Source organism: Hyla sarda, chromosome 1 (genome assembly GCF_029499605.1).
Source record: "Hyla sarda isolate aHylSar1 chromosome 1, aHylSar1.hap1, whole genome shotgun sequence".
In the NCBI taxonomy this organism is placed as follows: Eukaryota; Metazoa; Chordata; class Amphibia; order Anura; family Hylidae; genus Hyla; species Hyla sarda.
Window position 1 is genome coordinate 613,059,249 of NC_079189.1, and position 17,554 is coordinate 613,076,802.

At 50.0% G+C, this 17,554-nt stretch overlaps 1 protein-coding gene across 3 annotated transcripts in view; it reads left to right on the forward strand.

The window, feature by feature from the left end:
• The first annotated feature begins 204 nt into the window (after positions 1–204).
• LOC130297955 (gastrula zinc finger protein XlCGF26.1-like) overlaps positions 205–17,554 on the forward strand; it is a 37,100-nt gene continuing 19,750 nt past the window's right edge. Inside the window, exons 1-3 of one of the 3 annotated variants that reach the window (XM_056550821.1) lie at positions 205–431; positions 13,851–13,998; positions 14,127–14,306. In XM_056550821.1, coding sequence (XP_056406796.1) covers positions 13,921–13,998; positions 14,127–14,306 — 258 coding nt within the window. In that variant the 5' untranslated portion in view covers positions 205–431; positions 13,851–13,920. Of the gene's footprint in view, positions 432–13,022; positions 13,110–13,850; positions 13,999–14,126; positions 14,307–17,554 lie in introns of those variants that run through there. The other 2 variants (XM_056550830.1, XM_056550837.1) reach the window with 2 other exon arrangements.

Consider the following 17,554-nt stretch of genomic DNA (forward strand, 5'->3'; position numbering starts at 1 on the left):
GCTCCATGCACATTACACATATACAGCTCTACTGTGTACACATACAGCTCAGCTACATGCACATTACACATATACAGCTCTACTGTGTACACATACAGCTCAGCTTCATGTGCATTACACATATACAGCTCTACTGTGTACACATACAGCTCAGCTACATGCACATTACACACAGCTCTGCTGCAGACATATATAACACACACATACACAGCTCTGCACCACGCACATCACACACACACAGCTCTGCTGCATACACATAACTTCAGCTCATCCAGCAGCGATCACAACCAGCACAGCAGAGTCCTGCATACACTGAGCAGATGAGCCTAGAGCAGCAGCCCCTGATCATGTGACTCCTCCTCCTCCATGTGACTGATCACATGACGGTGACATCATCGCAGGTCCTGTACACGGCTCCTCTACAGATACAGGTAGGTGTGTGCGGTCGGTGTTAGATCATGATTATTGGGGATGTTTATTATTAACCCCTTAATGACACGGCGTTTATTTACGTCTCGCGCCCTCTATGGGACTTTGAATCGAGCTCAGGAGCTATAAGCAGCCGACACTCACCGCTAGTGGTAAACATCGGCCCTATATCCCTTATGATTCTGCGATCACATAAATTGCGGGATCTAAAATTAGTAAAATGTAGTTTCCGGTGGTTTGGAGGGGGAGGGAGTAATCTTGGGGTCCAGATCAGCTTATACGATGTCCGGGGGCCCCTTCTCATGATGTCCGGGGGGCCCCTTCTCATAATGTCCGGGGGCCCCTTCTCATGATGTCCGGGGGTCCCTTCTCATGATGTCCGGGGGCCCCTTCTCATGTTGTCCTGGGGGCCCCTTCTCCTGATGTCCGGGGGTCCCTTCTCATGATGTCCGGGGGCCCCTTCTCATGTTGTCCTGGGGGCCCCTTCTCCTGATGTCCGGGGGCCCCTTCTCCTGATGTCCGGGGAGCCCCTTCTCCTGATGTCCTGGGGGCCCCTTCTCCTGATGTCCGGGGAGCCCCTTCTCCTGATGTCCGGGGGGCCCCTTCTCATGATGTCCGGGGGGCCCCTTCTCATGATGTCCGGGGGGGCCCCTTCTCATGATGTCCGGGGAGCCCCTTCTCATTATTGTCCAGGGGCCCCTTCTCATGATGTCCGGGGGGCCCCTTCTCATGATGTCCGGTGGGCCCCTTCTCATGATGTCCAGGGGGGCCCCTTCTCGTGTTGTCCAGGGGGGCCCCTTCTCATGATGTCCGGGGGGCCCCTTCTCATGATGTCCGGGGGGCCCCTTCTCATGATGTCCGGGGGGCCCCTTCTCATGATGTCCGGGGGGCCCCTTCTCATGATGTCCGGGGGCCCCTTCTCATGATGTCCGGGGGGGCCCTTCTCATGATGTCCGGGGGGGCCCCTTCTCATGATGTCCGGGGGGCCCTTCTCATGATGTCCGGGGGGCCCCTTCTCATGATGTCCGGGGGGCCCCTTCTCATGATGTCCGGGGGGCCCCTTCTCATGATGTCCGGGGGGCCCCTTCTCATGATGTCCGGGGGGCCCCTTCTCATGATGTCCGGGGGGCCCCTTCTCATGATGTCCGGGGGGCCCCTTCTCATGATGTCCGGGGGCCCCTTCTCATGATGTCCGGGGGCCCCTTCTCATGATGTCCGGGGGCCCTTCTCATGATGTCCGGGGGGCCCTTCTCATGATATCCGGGGGGCCCTTCTCATGCTCTGTGCTCTTAGTATACAGACACCTCCACAGTCTGATGTCCCCATCACATCCTATCAGTCCAGATGAGACACTGCAGAGAGTGTGGTAGTGTAAGGGTTAAATCCCCCAGACCTCTGGGTGCCTGTTACTGGTCCCAGCAGGTCACTTCATTAACCCTTTGGTAAACAAGTTCTACCCGAGCGTCATGTGATCTCATATATAGGGAACAATCTGCGCCCTGAAGATGGCCGAGTCTTCTCTTCTGGCTCCAGTCCTGGTGCTGTCCTGGTGAATCCTGACCGGTCTATGTTCCCGCCAACTGTTTGCTGCCCTCCGGTGGACGCTCCTATAGACTCAGTCTGTCCCTGTTTGTCCCTTATGTCCCCTCTCTGCCGGACCCTCTGGTGTTTTATGGATTAATGTCTGGATTAATGTACATATTCATACACTGCTATACACATGGGGGTATGTGCAGACTGCAGAGCATTGCACCCCAGACCTTAGTGTGCAATGCTCTGCAGTTTGCACATACCCTGTGGGAGTTGTAACAAAAAGTAAAAAGTGTAAAAAAAAAAATTTAATTAATAATAATCCCTTCCTATTAACCCCTTCCCTAATAAATGCTTGAACCCCCCCCCCATCTTTCCCATTTTTTAACTAAAATAATGTAAAAAAAAAATTAAATAAAAAAAGTATGTGGCATTGCCGCGTGCGTAAATGTCTGAACTATTAAAAAAAATTGTTAATTAAATTGCACTATGGCGTACATGTACAAGAATAATGTCCGAAATTGCACATTTTTGGTCATTTCATATGCCATAAAAAAATAATAAAAAGTGATCAAAAAGTCCCATTAAAACAAAAATTGTGGAAGAGCGCATGCGCACGACTCACCGGTGAGGACGCATCCCCTGTGAGCTCCGCGCCACCTGCGGGTTGTTAACCCGTTATATTGGCTCCACAGTGGTTAAACTTTCCCCACTACCTCCTAACATGACCAGCCAGGAGCAATCCAAAGTTGGCCCTCCGCAGCGGACCCTTCCCGAGATCTTCCGCACGAGCCAGCGAGCCAAGATGGCGCCGGCACAAACGCGAGCTCCCAGCCCTGAGCTACTCGAGGAGGACTTTATTGCCGACTCCCCTCAGCAGGAACCAGCACCGGAGGTCCCGCTCACGCCTGCGGACTTGTTCAGAACGATCTAGGGTATGTGTAAGACCGAGTTGGCGAGGGCAGTGGCGGACTACACTAAACAGATTGGGGAGCTGGGTCAGAGAGTGGCGGAGCTAGAGCTAAAGACTGATGATATGGCGGAGGCGATTAATGCGGAGAGACTGACCAATGCGGATCATGCTGCCGACCACCTGGACATGCTGGAGCTCAAAATAGAAGACTTGGAGAACCGGTCCCGGCGGGCTAATATTAGGATCCGGGGCCTACCAGAATCACATACTGACCTTACTAAAGTGGTTACTGGTCTTTTCCAAGCGCTCCTGCCACAAACGGATGCCAGTCTCCTTTGTATGGATCGGATCCACCGGCACTTGTCAGGCCCAAGACCCCTGACACACCCCGAGACGTTGTCCTCCGTCTCCATTATCCTGAGGTGCGTGACCGCATTTGTCCACATATATGCAGATTTGGCCCCTTCTACGCTCAAAAGAAGACGCCATATGCGATCGATTACCCTGGCTCTTCAAAAGGCAGAGATAAAATACCGTTGGGGGATCCCCTTCAGTTTGCAGTTCCAACTGCGTTCCACTATGTTTACAGTCCGAACACCCCAGGAAGATTTCGACTTACTGCACAAGGAGAATATCCCCTACCAGGAGCCCGAGCCACTACCACAACGTTTGCCGAAGATCCGGAGGACCTGGCAGAGAGTGGAGTCTCCCTTTAAACGTCTTCGACCTCTTTCACAGACCCGCGGATGAACAGTTCATGTCTGGTAGTATGACTCCCTACTACTTTCTCTAGTTTTTTCCCTAAATTCTGGGACGCTGTTCTATTGGACTTAGTTCCTGTTGATACTTACCTGTCCTGGACTGCACGGCTTCCAACTTTTACCTGTTTTTGATGGGTTGTGCGGTTACTGTCTATAATATTGGACTTTTGCCCCTGTATACAGTTTGGGACTTTTGTCTTTCTGTTTTTGGGGGCTCTCGTGACAGCTATATTGGACTCATGTATTTCTACTATGTAGCCCTTAATATACCATGTTATCCTGCATTAGTATACTTTGTCCCCATTACTATAGTATAGAGGCAAGGGTTGTCCCTGGTTGCTTAGTATCTATGGGTTTGTTTATATAGTTCCCCACTTTAGAGGGCTCTGCCGGTGGTGGATTACCATGTTGCCCTACTACTTGAGGAGTTGGTGGCCACGGGGGACTATGAACCCACTGGGATCCTCCCTGGCCGCCTACCTCTGGATTGTACTACTCATTGTTTTGACGATGTTCATTTGTCATTTTTTGTTTTTGTCTTTGTTTATCATGTTTGCTGGGTCCCCTCCCCTTGTGTCTGTTCCCTTTCCACTTACCCTTCTCTCTTTTCTGCTACCATTCACCTTCTACCTAATGTCTGTGCCCATTTGCTGTATGCCTGCTTCCTTCAGCTTATATGTCTTAAAGAGGTACTCCGCCCCTAGACATCTTATCCCCTATCCAAAGGATAGGGGATAAGATGTCAGATCGCCGCGGTCCTGCTGCTGGGGAGCTCCGGGATCCCTGCTGCGGCACCGCGCTATCATTACAGCACAGAGCGAGTTCACTCTGCACGTAATGACGGGCAATACAGGGGCTGGAGCATCGTTACATCACGGCTCCGACCCTCGTGACATCACGGCCCGCCCCTTTCAATACAAGTCTATGGGAGGGGGTGTGGCAGTTGTCACGCCCCCTGCCATAGACTTGCATTAAGGGGACGGGCCGTGATGTCACGAGGGGCGGAGCCATGACGTCACGCTGCTCCGTCCCCTGTATCGCCCGTCATTACGCACAGAGCAAACTCGCTTTGTGCTGTAATGATAGCGCGGTGCCGCAGCGGCGATCCCCGAGGTCCCCAGCAGCGGGACCCCGGCGATCTGACATCTTATCCCCTATCCTTTGGATAGGGGATAAGATGTCTAGGGGCAGAGTACCCCTTTAATGTATTATGTGTCGTGTGATGTCTCACAATGTTAGGGGTTTCAATTCCCCAAAAAGCGGAAGAAGGCTATGCTAGATTACCTTAAACATGAGCCTGACATCCTGTGTCTTCAGGAATCCCATTTCACTGCTACATCCTTCCCTAAACATATCCATCCTAAATATTCTCGCTGTTATCTATCCTCATTTGTATCCAAAGCCAGAGGTGAAGTTACTCTACTCCATAACTCTTTTCCGTTTACCCTGACAAACCAGCACATAGATTCTGAGGGCAGATATCTCATATTGGAGGGTCTCTATCAGGAGTCAAAGCTGTGCATTGTTAATTCCTATGCTCCAAATGAATCTGGAGTTTTTTGTTGATCTAGCATCTAAATTACTGTCTCTCACCTATGACCATCTTGTCTGGTGCATGGATTTCAATATGGTCTTTAATGGTGTATTGGATAGATCCCACACAAGAGCGTTCCGCCGCTCGGGAACACAGCAGAGACTTCTCTTAGATTCCTTTAGGACTCATGAATTGGCGGATTCGTGGAGAGAACATAATCTGGCACAGAGGGGGTACACGTACTATTCTCCAGCCCATTCTCTATATACCAGAATTGACTTGATCTTGACGTCTGCCCCCTCTCTTCCACATCTATTATACGCTAGGCATATACCGTCTGCTTGGTCGGATCACGACATGGTCTTTGCCTACTTTAACTTCTCTGCTAGATGCCACACTCCATATACTTGGAGACTCAATGAGTCCCTTCTTTCTCGCCCACACATACGCACTGCCCTAGAAGAATCTCTCTCTTCTTACTTTTCTACTAACTCTACTCTGCCTTCGGATATTGGCTGGACTTGGTTGGCTCATAAGGCCTTTATTAGGGGTAAAATTATAGCTTTAGCTAGCGCCTTAAAGAAAGAGAGAAACAAGACCCAATCTTCTTTAGAAAACAAGCTTGCTAGGTTAGTTACAGCCCACCAAATAAACCCACAGCCATATTTACTACACGCTATAAAAAACACTAGACTTCGGTTGGACACTGTCCTGACAGACCATACAGAAAAGGCACTGCGTTGGACGCAAGCCACATACTATAAGTGGGCTAATAAGCCCGATAGGCTACTGGCCTCCATGTTACGCCAGAGACAGTGGCTCTACAGAATCCACTCTATACAACGTAAACCTGGGGTGCCCACGTCCAACCCAACGCGCATATATGACACTTCTCAATCTTTCTATGCTGCCTTGTATAAAGAGCGTACCCCCCCTCCTGCTTCTTCTTCCATTGATGCGTTCTTACAATCTGCCTCTCTACCCTCCCTTTCACCCTCTGCTAGAGACTCCTTAAAGGGGTACTCCGCCCCTTGCATCTTATCCCCTATCCAAAAGGTAGGGGATAAGATGTTAGATCGCCGCGGTCCTGCTGCTGGGGACCTCGGGGATCACCGCTGCGGCACCCCGCTATCATTACTGCGCAGAGCGAGTTCGCTCTGTGCGTAATGACGGGCGATACAGGGGCCGGAGCAGCGTGATGTCATGGCTCCGCCCCTCATGACATCACGGCCCGTCCCCTTAATGCAAGTCTATGGCAGGGGGCGTGACGACCGCCACGCCCCCTCCCATAGACTTGTATTGACGTGGCGGGCCGTGACGTCACTAGGGGCAGCAGGACCCCGGCAATCTGACATCTTATCCCCTATCCTTTGGATAGGGGATAAGATGTCTAGGGGCGGAGTACCCCTTTAAACCTTCCTATTTCTGTGGAGGAGGTTGAGCAATCTGTCTCCGACTTGAAGCTTGGTAAGGCCCCAGGCCCGGACGGCTTCTCTGCTTTATACTACAAGAAGTTTAGTGCTATCCTCCTTCCCCACATTACCTCATTCTGTAATAAACTGATGTCTGGTTCGGCTATGCCGCCTGAGTTTCTTTCAGCTTCCATAGTAATAATACCTAAACCCAACAATGACCCTATGATACCTTCCAACTATCGACCCATTTCCCTTATTAACCTTGACGCAAAACTTTTCACTTCTATTCTAGCCCGTAGGTTGAATAGACTCCTTCCCGATGTGATCCATAACCATCAGGGGGGTTTATCTTGGGTAGACAGGCCGCCGACAACATCCGTAAAGTCTTAAATGTGATACACTGGGCCAACGTTAAATCTGTCCCCCTGACACTATTCTGGATATAGAGAAGGCCTTCGATACTGTATCATGGCCTTACCTGTTTGGGATCCTTAGGACTATGGGCTTTGCTGGTCCTTTTGTTGAAGCACTCAAGTCTCTTTATTCGAACCCTCAGGCCTATTTAAAGTTACCTTCCCCTACTCCCACCTCTGTCACCATAGAGAGGGGTACTCGCCAGGGGTGTCCTCTCTCCCCAGCCTTATTTGCGTTGATTATGGAGCCCTTGGCGAGTATCCTCCGTAGGGACCCTAATGTGGCAGGGATCTCTGTAGCTGATAAGATTTACAAGGTTAATCTATTTGCTGATGACTTATTCTTAACACTGACTAACCCCCTTACCTCCCTACCCAATCTTTTTGCTATATTGGATTCTTTTTCTGCTGTCTCGGGCCTAGTGGTCAACAGGAGCAAGTCGGAGATCTTGTAACACCCCCAAAGCAGTGCAGGACCTCATTCACCTTAACTTTGACCTTCGCCCTTCTACATCCTACCTTCCCTATCTAGGAGTCTCTTTACCTACTCACCTCGCTTCCCTCTATAAACTCAACTACCCCCCTCTTTTTCAATCTATGCTGATCTGGCTAGATGGAACCTTCCCCATATATCTTGGCTGGGGCGTCTTCACTCCGTCAAGATGGTCATACTCCCTCGCCTACTTTATCTTTTCCGCACACTCCCCATACCGGTTAGAATAACTGAGCTCAGGATACTCCAGGCGGATTTGTTTAAGTTTATTTGGCGTAACTCACATCCTAGGATTCCTCGCACCATCATGTATTACCATAAGGGTGTTGGGGGGTCTCTCGGTCCCTAACCTATTGAAATACTATCGGGCAGCACGCATTGCGCAACTACTCCTTTATAATTCGGGATCACTAGGACCCCGCTGGCTTGTAATGGAAAATGACATGATATGACCGTATACGCTAGCCTCACTCATGTGGTCAACCAGTCCAGTCTGTTCTCATCTTCCCTCCTCTGCTTTACTTTCCCGCTACTCTCTCTTACTCTGGCGATCGGTTAGATTTAAACTCTAGCTCCAATATCCTCTTTCTCCAGCTATGCCGATTTTCTGCAACCCTAATTTCCTTCCTGGTCTGCATCCATCAGCTTTCAGTTGGTGGTTTACTAATAAGCTTACCTGTGTTCATCATTTCATTGTGGGCAAAAGGATCATCTCTAAAGAGTCATTTCAGTCTACTTTCCACCCTCCTTCTTCTGAATCTCTGCTTTCATTACCCCCACATCTATTGAAGCCATGGCTATCTACACTCCTACACGTTCAGGCACCTTGTCCAGGGTTTACTCCCTGCTTAATAGTCCCCCTTCTGATGCTAAGTTGAAATTTATGCTCCAATGGGAGGAGGACCTGCGGATATCTATGCCCTTAGAAGACTGGCATGAATGTTGTACTCACCTTAGTAAGGGCAGCTGGCAGATCTCCCTTGCTGAGGCAGCACTTAAAATTTAGCACAGGACATACTATGTTCCTCGTCGACTACATGCTGTATATCCGGAGGTCTCTCCTCTTTGTTTTAGGGGGTGTGGGGACACGGGATCCATGCTGCACATCTGGTGGTCTTGCCATGTAGTTCGTACCTTTTGGTCAGAGGTCATAGACCTTGCTTCTTCAGTTATAGACCAACAGATACCTAGATCCCCTGATGTCTGCCTTCTGGGACGTAAACCGCAGGATCTTAGTTATGCCTCTTTTAAATTGACTCAATTTATTCTACTGGCGGCACGTATACATATTGCCTCGAAATGGCGTACAACAGAGTTGTCTGTGACTATGGTTATAGCTAGAGTGAATAGGATTATGATATATGAGAAGCTTAAAGGAGTAGTCCGGCGCGCAATTTTATCTCGTCCGGGCTGCAAAATAAAAGAAAACGCACTTTCTCTTACCTGCCAACGAGCCCCCGGAGCTCCGGTACAGGTGTTCGGTCCCCGGGCTGTATTCTTCTTACTTCCTGTTAGCCCGGCACGTCACACGGAGCTTCAGCCTATCACCAGCAGAGGCGGGACATCGCTGCGGCCGGTGATAGGCTGAAGCTCCGTGTGATGTGACGGGCTAACAGGAAGTAAGAAGAATACAGCCCTGGGACCAAACACCTGTACCGGAGTGTACCGGAGCTCCGGGGGCTCGTTGGCAGGTAAGAGAAAGTGTGTGTTCTTTTATTTTGCAGCCCTGACGGGATAAAATGGGAAAAGTGCGCGCCGGACTACTCCTTTAATGCTCTTAGAGCAGATACAATGGACATGTTTACTAAAATATGGGAACCTTGGTTTTCTTCTTCATATGCCCCACATTTGACTTACCATTTATCCCTCGTACATAGCTTGGGGTATTATCTATATGTTTCCCCCCTTGTTCATCCTCCCCTTCCCCTAGTCTGTCTCCCTCCCCTCCCCCCCCCCCCCCCCCCTCCATGATTCTGAATTCTTGGGGATACCTTTGTTCTTTTTTATGCATTTGATTGTTTTTCCTGTATTTTCTTATTCATATAGCGCCCTGAGAGGCGCAGGTTTTCTTGCAATTCGTTGTGTTGCCATAAATACATCTTTTGACACTAAAACAAAAATTGTGCCAATAAAAACTACAGACCACGGCGCACAAAATCACCCTCATACATCCCCGTAGGCCAGGTATGTGCAGAGCATTGCATCGGTCAGTGTCCCAGGGCCTCTGAGTCTGCACAGTCACTGCTATTCACATCTGTACGGACATTAGAGTGCAATGATCTGCACATACCCCATGTATAGAAATGTACTACAGTGAGTATGTGCAGAGCATTGCACCCTAGTGTCTGTACATTCATATGTGAACGGGAGCGGGCGAGATTGGTCAAAGAAATCATCGGGAGCGCGATTGAAAAACCAGTCCTGAGCAGGGCTCTACTGTGGGGTGTACCTTCATGTTTCCGCCCTCTTTCTTATTTTTGTAATGGTCCCTGATGGTCCTCACCGGGTTATGCCTTTCATGTTATTTCGGTTAGATGATTTGTTAGGTAAAGTGTTGTGCACCAGGTGGTCGGTCCCTGAGGTGTCCTGAGTGTTGTGGTGGTCGGTATCTGAGGTGTCCCGAGTGTTGTGGTGGTCGGTCCCTGAGGTGTCTGTTGTGGTGGTCGGACCCTGAGGTGTCCTGAGTGTTGTGATGATCGGTCCCTGAGGTGTCCTGAGTGTTGTGATGGTCGGTCCCTGAGGTGTCCTGAGTGTTGTGATGTCTTCTGACCCAAGGGCCGTGCTGACGGGTGACGTCCTTCTGCGCTGTGTCGGCACCTCCGCACAACCTCAGGGACGTCACATGTCAGGCCCGGCAGCCACTGCAGCTCACGTAAAGTGGCCGTGCCCGCATCTCCAGCCGCAGTACAATATCGTGAGCGCCCAATCCCCGCTCTATGCTGACAAATACTGGCCATGGTATGGCCGGTAGTGGCAGATTTTGTGTTTTGCCCTGTATAACCCTTGGTGTACCGCTGTATAACCCTTGGCGTACCCCTGGGTGAGAACCCATGCTGTAGAGGACATGTTTTGTGGTCAGTCCGCGTTGTAAATCCTTCTTCATGGTCACCAGTTGGTGGGTTTGTGACGTATGTACCATCTTGTGACAGGGATTATTCCTTTCATTTATCATCCTATGACACGTTCTCCCACCTGGATTACTATTTTGTGGAGATTTGAGGCTCCTGCGTTCATCAGTGATCAATGCTCTCCCCTCCATGTAGTGTGAGGTCTGGAGGTATAAGCAGCCGGCACTCACCAATGCTCTCCCCTCCATGTAGTGTGAGGTCAGGAAGTATAAGCAGCCGACACTCACCAATGCTCTCCCCTCCATGTAGTGTGAGGTCAGGAGGTATAAGCAGCCGGCACTCACCAATGCTCTCCCCTCCATGTAGTGTGAGGTCAGGAGGTATAAGCAGCCTGCACTCACCAATGCTCTCCCCTCCATGTAGTGTTAGGTCAGGAGGTATAAGCAGCCGGCACTCACCAATGCTCTCCCCTCCATGTAGTGTGAGGTCAGGAAGTATAAGCAGCCGACACTCACCAATGCTCTCCCCTCCATGTAGTGTGAGGTCAGGAGGTATAAGCAGCCGGCACTCACCAATGCTCTCCCCTCCATGTAGTGTGAGGTCAGGAAGTATAAGCAGCCGGCACTCACCAATGCTCTCCCCTCCATGTAGTGTGAGGTCAGGAGGTATAAGCAGCCGGCACTCACCAATGCTCTCCCCTTCTCAGGCCTTGGTTGTCCTCACTGTTTCCTCCCTTCACCATCTTCTCCTGTTGATCCCCGATCTCCTAAATGACCATGTAGTCACTGATGACCTCCGCTTCTCGCTCTCTCATTACTATGTGACCTCAGAGGAGACTTCACCCTGTGACCTGTGGGGGGTGCAGAAGGGTGTTACTAGGGGGGGTGGATTAAACATGGTTCATGTCACATAACTCCTCCCCCTCAGATGACATCCCGGTCGTTCTCCTTAGGAAACATGAAGAAGTTCCGTCCCTTCTACTCTGTAAAGCTACGGCGGCTGTAAGTGTGGCAGACATTGTTATAAATACAATAAGGAAACTGTGCGGACCCTGGTGAGGACACAACATCCCCCACAGGCTGGGTTCTATATTCCGTCCATCCGCACTAGGTCACCTCTCCACTGATATGGCCGAAGCCTTTCTAGACTTTTATACACATTTTTATCTATTGACTCCTCCAATCCACTCGCTGCTGGTCCCGGATTTCAGGAAAGGGTCACGGCCTATATTTTGGAGTCCAGGATATACTCGGCCTTATGGAATAGTATGGGCGTCACTAATAGGTTGTACACCGGCATGGTGCACTACACGCTGTCATGTGACTGGCACACTGTGTACGCCTTATCTGTGTGCACCTAGAATATTAGTCATGTGACTGGCACGTTGTGTACGCCTTATCTGTGTGCACCTAGAATATTAGTCATGTGACTGGCACGTTGTGTACGCCTTATCTGTGTGCACCTAGAATATTAGTCATGTGACTGGCATGCTGTGTACCCTTATCTGTGTGCACCTAGAATATTAGTCATGTGACTGGCACGCTGTGTACCCTTATCTGTGTGCACCTAGAATATTAGTCATGTGACTGGCACGCTGTGTACCCTTATCTGTGTGCACCTAGAATATTAGTCATGTGACTGGCACGCTGTGTACGCCTTATCTGTGTGCACCTAGAATATTAGTCATGTGACTGGCACGCTGTGTGCGCCTTATCTGTGTGCACCTAGAATATTAGTCATGTGACTGGCACGCTGTGTACGCCTTATCTGTGTGCACCTAGAATATTAGTCATGTGACTGGCACGCTGTGTACGCCTTATCTGTGTGCACCTAGAATATTAGTCATGTGACTGGCACGCTGTGTACGCCTTATCTGTGTGCACCTAGAATATTAGTCATGTGACTGGCACGCTGTGTGCCCTTATCTGTGTGCACCTAGAATATTAGTCATGTGACTGGCACGCTGTGTACCCTTATCTGTGTGCACCTAGAATATTAGTCATGTGACTGGCACGCTGTGTACGCCTTATCTGTGTGCACCTAGAATATTAGTCATGTGACTGGCACGCTGTGTACCCTTATCTGTGTGCACCTAGGATATTAGTCATGTGACTGGCACGCTGTGTACACCTTATCTGTGTGCACCTAGAATATTAGTCATGTGACTGGCACGCTGTGTACCCTTATCTGTGTGCACCTAGAATATTAGTCATGTGACTGGCACGCTGTGTACGCCTTATCTGTGTGCACCTAGAATATTAGTCATGTGACTGGCACGCTGTGTACGCCTTATCTGTGTGCACCTAGAATATTAGTCATGTGACTGGCACGCTGTGTACACCTTATCTGTGTGCACCTAGAATATTAGTCATGTGACTGGCACGCTGTGTGCACCTAGAATATTAGTCATGTGACTGGTTGTTCATCAGTATTTTGTCCCTGTGTGACCTCATGGTGGGAATAGGTGTCTAACCTGCCCGTGTACCAGTATCCGGTGAGTGCGGCCTCTTCTGGGATTTCTGGAGACGCCTATCACAGCGGATAAGTTCTCAGGTAAGACACTCGGCCCGGACGGCTTCACCATGGAATATTACAGATCTTTATGTGACCGTTCTTCGCCCCATTTTCTACAGGTCTATAATGCCCCGTCCCAGGGTTCAGCCCTTCCGGATGCCACACGGGCACATGTTATGTCCATTCCCAAAGAGGAGAAAGATGCCTCCTGTGCGCTGCTACCGGACCATTTCCCTTCTTAATGTGGAATCTTTTCTCCAAAATGAATTACTGGGAGATGTGATTTGCCCTGTTTAGGCAAAATGTATGCCTGGATCAAAGGCTTGAGATTCAATGGAGGCCATTAACCTGACCCACTAGACAGAACTTTGACCCTTCCGGTTCTGCTCTTATCTACTGATGCTGAGAAGGTGTTTGATCAGGTTCATTGGATCTTCATGGAGGTGACGCTCTGTATTCTGGTCATGGCTGCCGGGGTCTGTATCCTTCTCTTCTGGAAACATCTACTGCTCCCTCCCTGTCACTTTGTGTCTGAAGTGAATAATATTATGGAGGTGGAGACCTGACCTCCTCTCTGTGTTTCAAGACACTGCTGTATATGTGGTCATCCCCTGCCCCGTCTACACGTTATTATAAGATACAAGATGTGGGCGGAATCATCCGGAATCATTGTGACTATAATGTCTCCTCAGATGTTCCCCAGATTATCTCCAGGAAATTGATTTTATTTCTCCATAGAATCTGGTGCGGTTTATCATCGTCTCCTCTTCGTCCCTTCAGGTTTCTCCAATCCAGGATCCTCTGCTGATATCTTCTATATAAGAGAATTCTCCTGGATGACCCATCAACCATGGAGAGAGACAGGAACAAGATGGCCGACAGGATCATAAACCTCACCCTACAGATACTCTTCCGGCTTACTGGAGAGGTGAGGGATTCTGGGAGTGATGTCACATGACCTCATTCTTATCTATGTAATAACAGATGGATATGACTGGAGAGGTGAGGGATTCTGGGAATGTATGTAGTGATATTAATGTGTCTCTCCATACACAGGATTACACAGTAGTGAAGAAGTCCTCTAGTGGGCGCTGTCGGGCCCCAGTGTGTGAAGGATGGGAGAGAACCCTGAGCCCAATCCCGGGGCCCCCACCTCACTCCCTGATACATGAGGAAATGGATGAACAGAAGATCCGAGAACTCATCAACAAGATGATGGAGCTGCTGACTGGAGAGGTGACCCTGCTGGGACATTATACAGTAATGGAGGGGTCTGGTGATGACTGGAGAGGTGACACTGCTGGGACATTATACAGTAATGGAGGGGTCTTGTGATGACTGGAGAGGTGACACTGCTGGGACATTATACAGTAATGGAGGGGTCTGGTGATGACTGGAGAGGTGACCCTGCTGGGACATTATACAGTAATGGAGGGGTCTGGGGATGACTGGAGAGGTGACACTGCTGGGACATTATACAGTAATGGATGGGTCTGGTGATGACTGGAGAGGTGACACTGCTGGGACATTATACAGTAATGGAGGGGTCTGGTGATGACTGGAGAGGTGACACTGCTGGGAATGCTGGGACATTATACAGTAATGGAGGGGTCTGGTGATGACTGGAGAGGTGACACTGCTGGGACATTATACAGTAATGGAGGGGTCTGGGGATGACTGGAGAGGTGACACTGCTGGGACATTATACAGTAATGGATGGGTCTGGTGATGACTGGAGAGGTGACACTGCTGGGACATTATACAGTAATGGAGGGGTCTGGTGATGACTGGAGAGGTGACACTGCTGGGACATTAATTATACAGTAATGGAGGCGTCTGGTGATGACTGGAGAGGTGACACTGCTGGGACATTATACAGTAATGGAGGGGTCTGGTGATGACTGGAGAGGTGACACTGCTGGGACATTATACAGTAATGGAGGGGTCTGGTGATGACTGGAGAGGTGACACTGCTGGGACATTATACAGTAATGGAGGGGTCTGGTGATGACTGGAGAGGTGACACTGCTGGGACATTATACAGTAATGGAGGGGTCTGGTGATGACTGGAGAGGTGACACTGCTGGGACATTATACAGTAATGGAGGGGTCTGGTGATGACTGGAGAGGTGACAATGCTGGGACATTATACAGTAATGGAGGGGTCTGGTGAGGACTGGAGAGGTGACACTGCTGGGACATTATACAGTAATGGAGGGGTCTGGTGATGACTGGAGAGGTGACACTGCTGGGACATTATACAGTAATGGAGGGGTCTGGTGATGACTGGAGAGGTGACACTGCTGGACATTATACAGTAATGGAGGGGTCTGGTGATGACTGGAGAGGTGACACTGCTGGGACATTATATAGTAATGGAGGGGTCTGGTGATGACTGGAGAGGTGACACTGCTGGGACATTATACAGTAATGGAGGGGTCTGGTGATGACTGGAGAGGTGACACTGCTGGGAATGCTGGGACATGATACAGTAATGGAGGAGTCTGGTGATGACTGGAGAGGTGACACTGCTGGGAATGCTGGGACATTATACAGTAATGGAGGGGTCTGGTGATGACTGGAGAGGTGACACTGCTGGGACATTATACAGTAATGGAGGAGTCTGGTGATGACTGGAGAGGTGACACTGCTGGGACATTATACAGTAATGGAGGGGTCTCGTGATGACTGGAGAGGTGACACTGCTGGGAATGCTGGGACATGATACAGTAATGGAGGAGTCTGGTGATGACTGGAGAGGTGACACTGCTCGGACATTATACAGTAATGGAGGGGTCTGGTGATGACTGGAGAGGTGACAGTGCTGGGACATTATACAGTAATGGAGGGGTCTGGTGATGACTGGAGAGGTGACACTGCTGGGAATGCTGGGACATTATACAGTAATGGAGGGGTCTGGTGATGACTGGAGAGGTGACACTGCTGGGACATTATACAGTAATGGAGGGGTCTGGTGATGACTGGAGAGGTGACACTGCTGGGAATGCTGGGACATTATACAGTAATGGAGGGGTCTGGTGATGACTGGAGAGGTGACAGTGCTGGGACATTATACAGTAATGGAGGGGTCTGGTGATGACTGGAGAGGTGACACTGCTGGGAATGCTGGGACATTATACAGTAATGGAGGGGTCTGGTGATGACTGGAGAGGTGACAGTGCTGGGACATTATACAGTAATGGAGGGGTCTGGTGATGACTGGAGAGGTGACACTGCTGGGAATGCTGGGACATTATACAGTAATGGAGGGGTCTGGTGATGACTGGAGAGGTGACACTGCTGGGACATTATACAGTAATGGAGAGGTCTGGTGATGACTGGAGAGGTGACACTGCTGGGACATTATACAGTAATGGAGGGGTCTGGTGATGACTGGAGAGGTGACACTGCTGGGAATGCTGGGACATTATACAGTAATGGAGGGGTCTGGTGATGACTGGAGAGGTGACACTGCTGGGACATTATACAGTAATGGAGGGGTCTGATGATGACTGGAGAGGTGACACTGCTGGGACATTATACAGTAATGGAGGGGTCTGGGGATGACTGGAGAGGTGACACTGCTGGGAATGCTGGGACATTATACAGTAATGGAGGGGTCTGGTGATGACTGGAGAGGTGACACTGCTGGGACATTATACAGTAATGGAGGGGTCTGGTGATGACTGGAGAGGTGACACTGCTGGGACATTATACAGTAATGGAGGGGTCTGGTGATGACTGGAGAGGTGACACTGCTGGGAATGCTGGGACATTATACAGTAATGGAGGGGTCTGGTGATGACTGGAGAGGTGACACTGCTGGGACATTATACAGTAATGGAGGGGTCTGGTGATGACTGGAGAGGTGACACTGCTGGGACATTATACAGTAATGGAGGGGTCTGGTGATGACTGGAGAGGTGACCCTGCTGGGACATTATACAGTAATGGAGGGGTCTGGTGATGACTGGAGAGGTGACACTGCTGGGAATGCTGGGACATTATACAGTAATGGAGGGTCTGGTGATGACTGGAGAGGTGACACTGCTGGGAATGCTGGGACATTATACAGTAATGGAGGGGTCTGGTGATGACTGGAGAGGTGACACTGCTGGGAATGCTGGGACATTATACAGTAATGGAGGGGTCTGATGATGACTGGAGAGGTGACACTGCTGGGACATTATACAGTAATGGAGGGGTCTGGTGATGACTGGAGAGGTGACACTGCTGGGAATGCTGGGACATTATACAGTAATGGAGGGGTCTGATGATGACTGGAGAGGTGACACTGCTGGGAATGCTGGGACATTATACAGTAATGGAGGGGTCTGATGATGACTGGAGAGGTGACACTGCTGGGACATTATACAGTAATGGAGGGGTGTGGTGATGATTGGAGAGGTGACACTGCTGGGAATGCTGGGACATTATACAGTAATGGAGGGGTCTGGTGATGACTGGAGAGGTGACACTGCTGG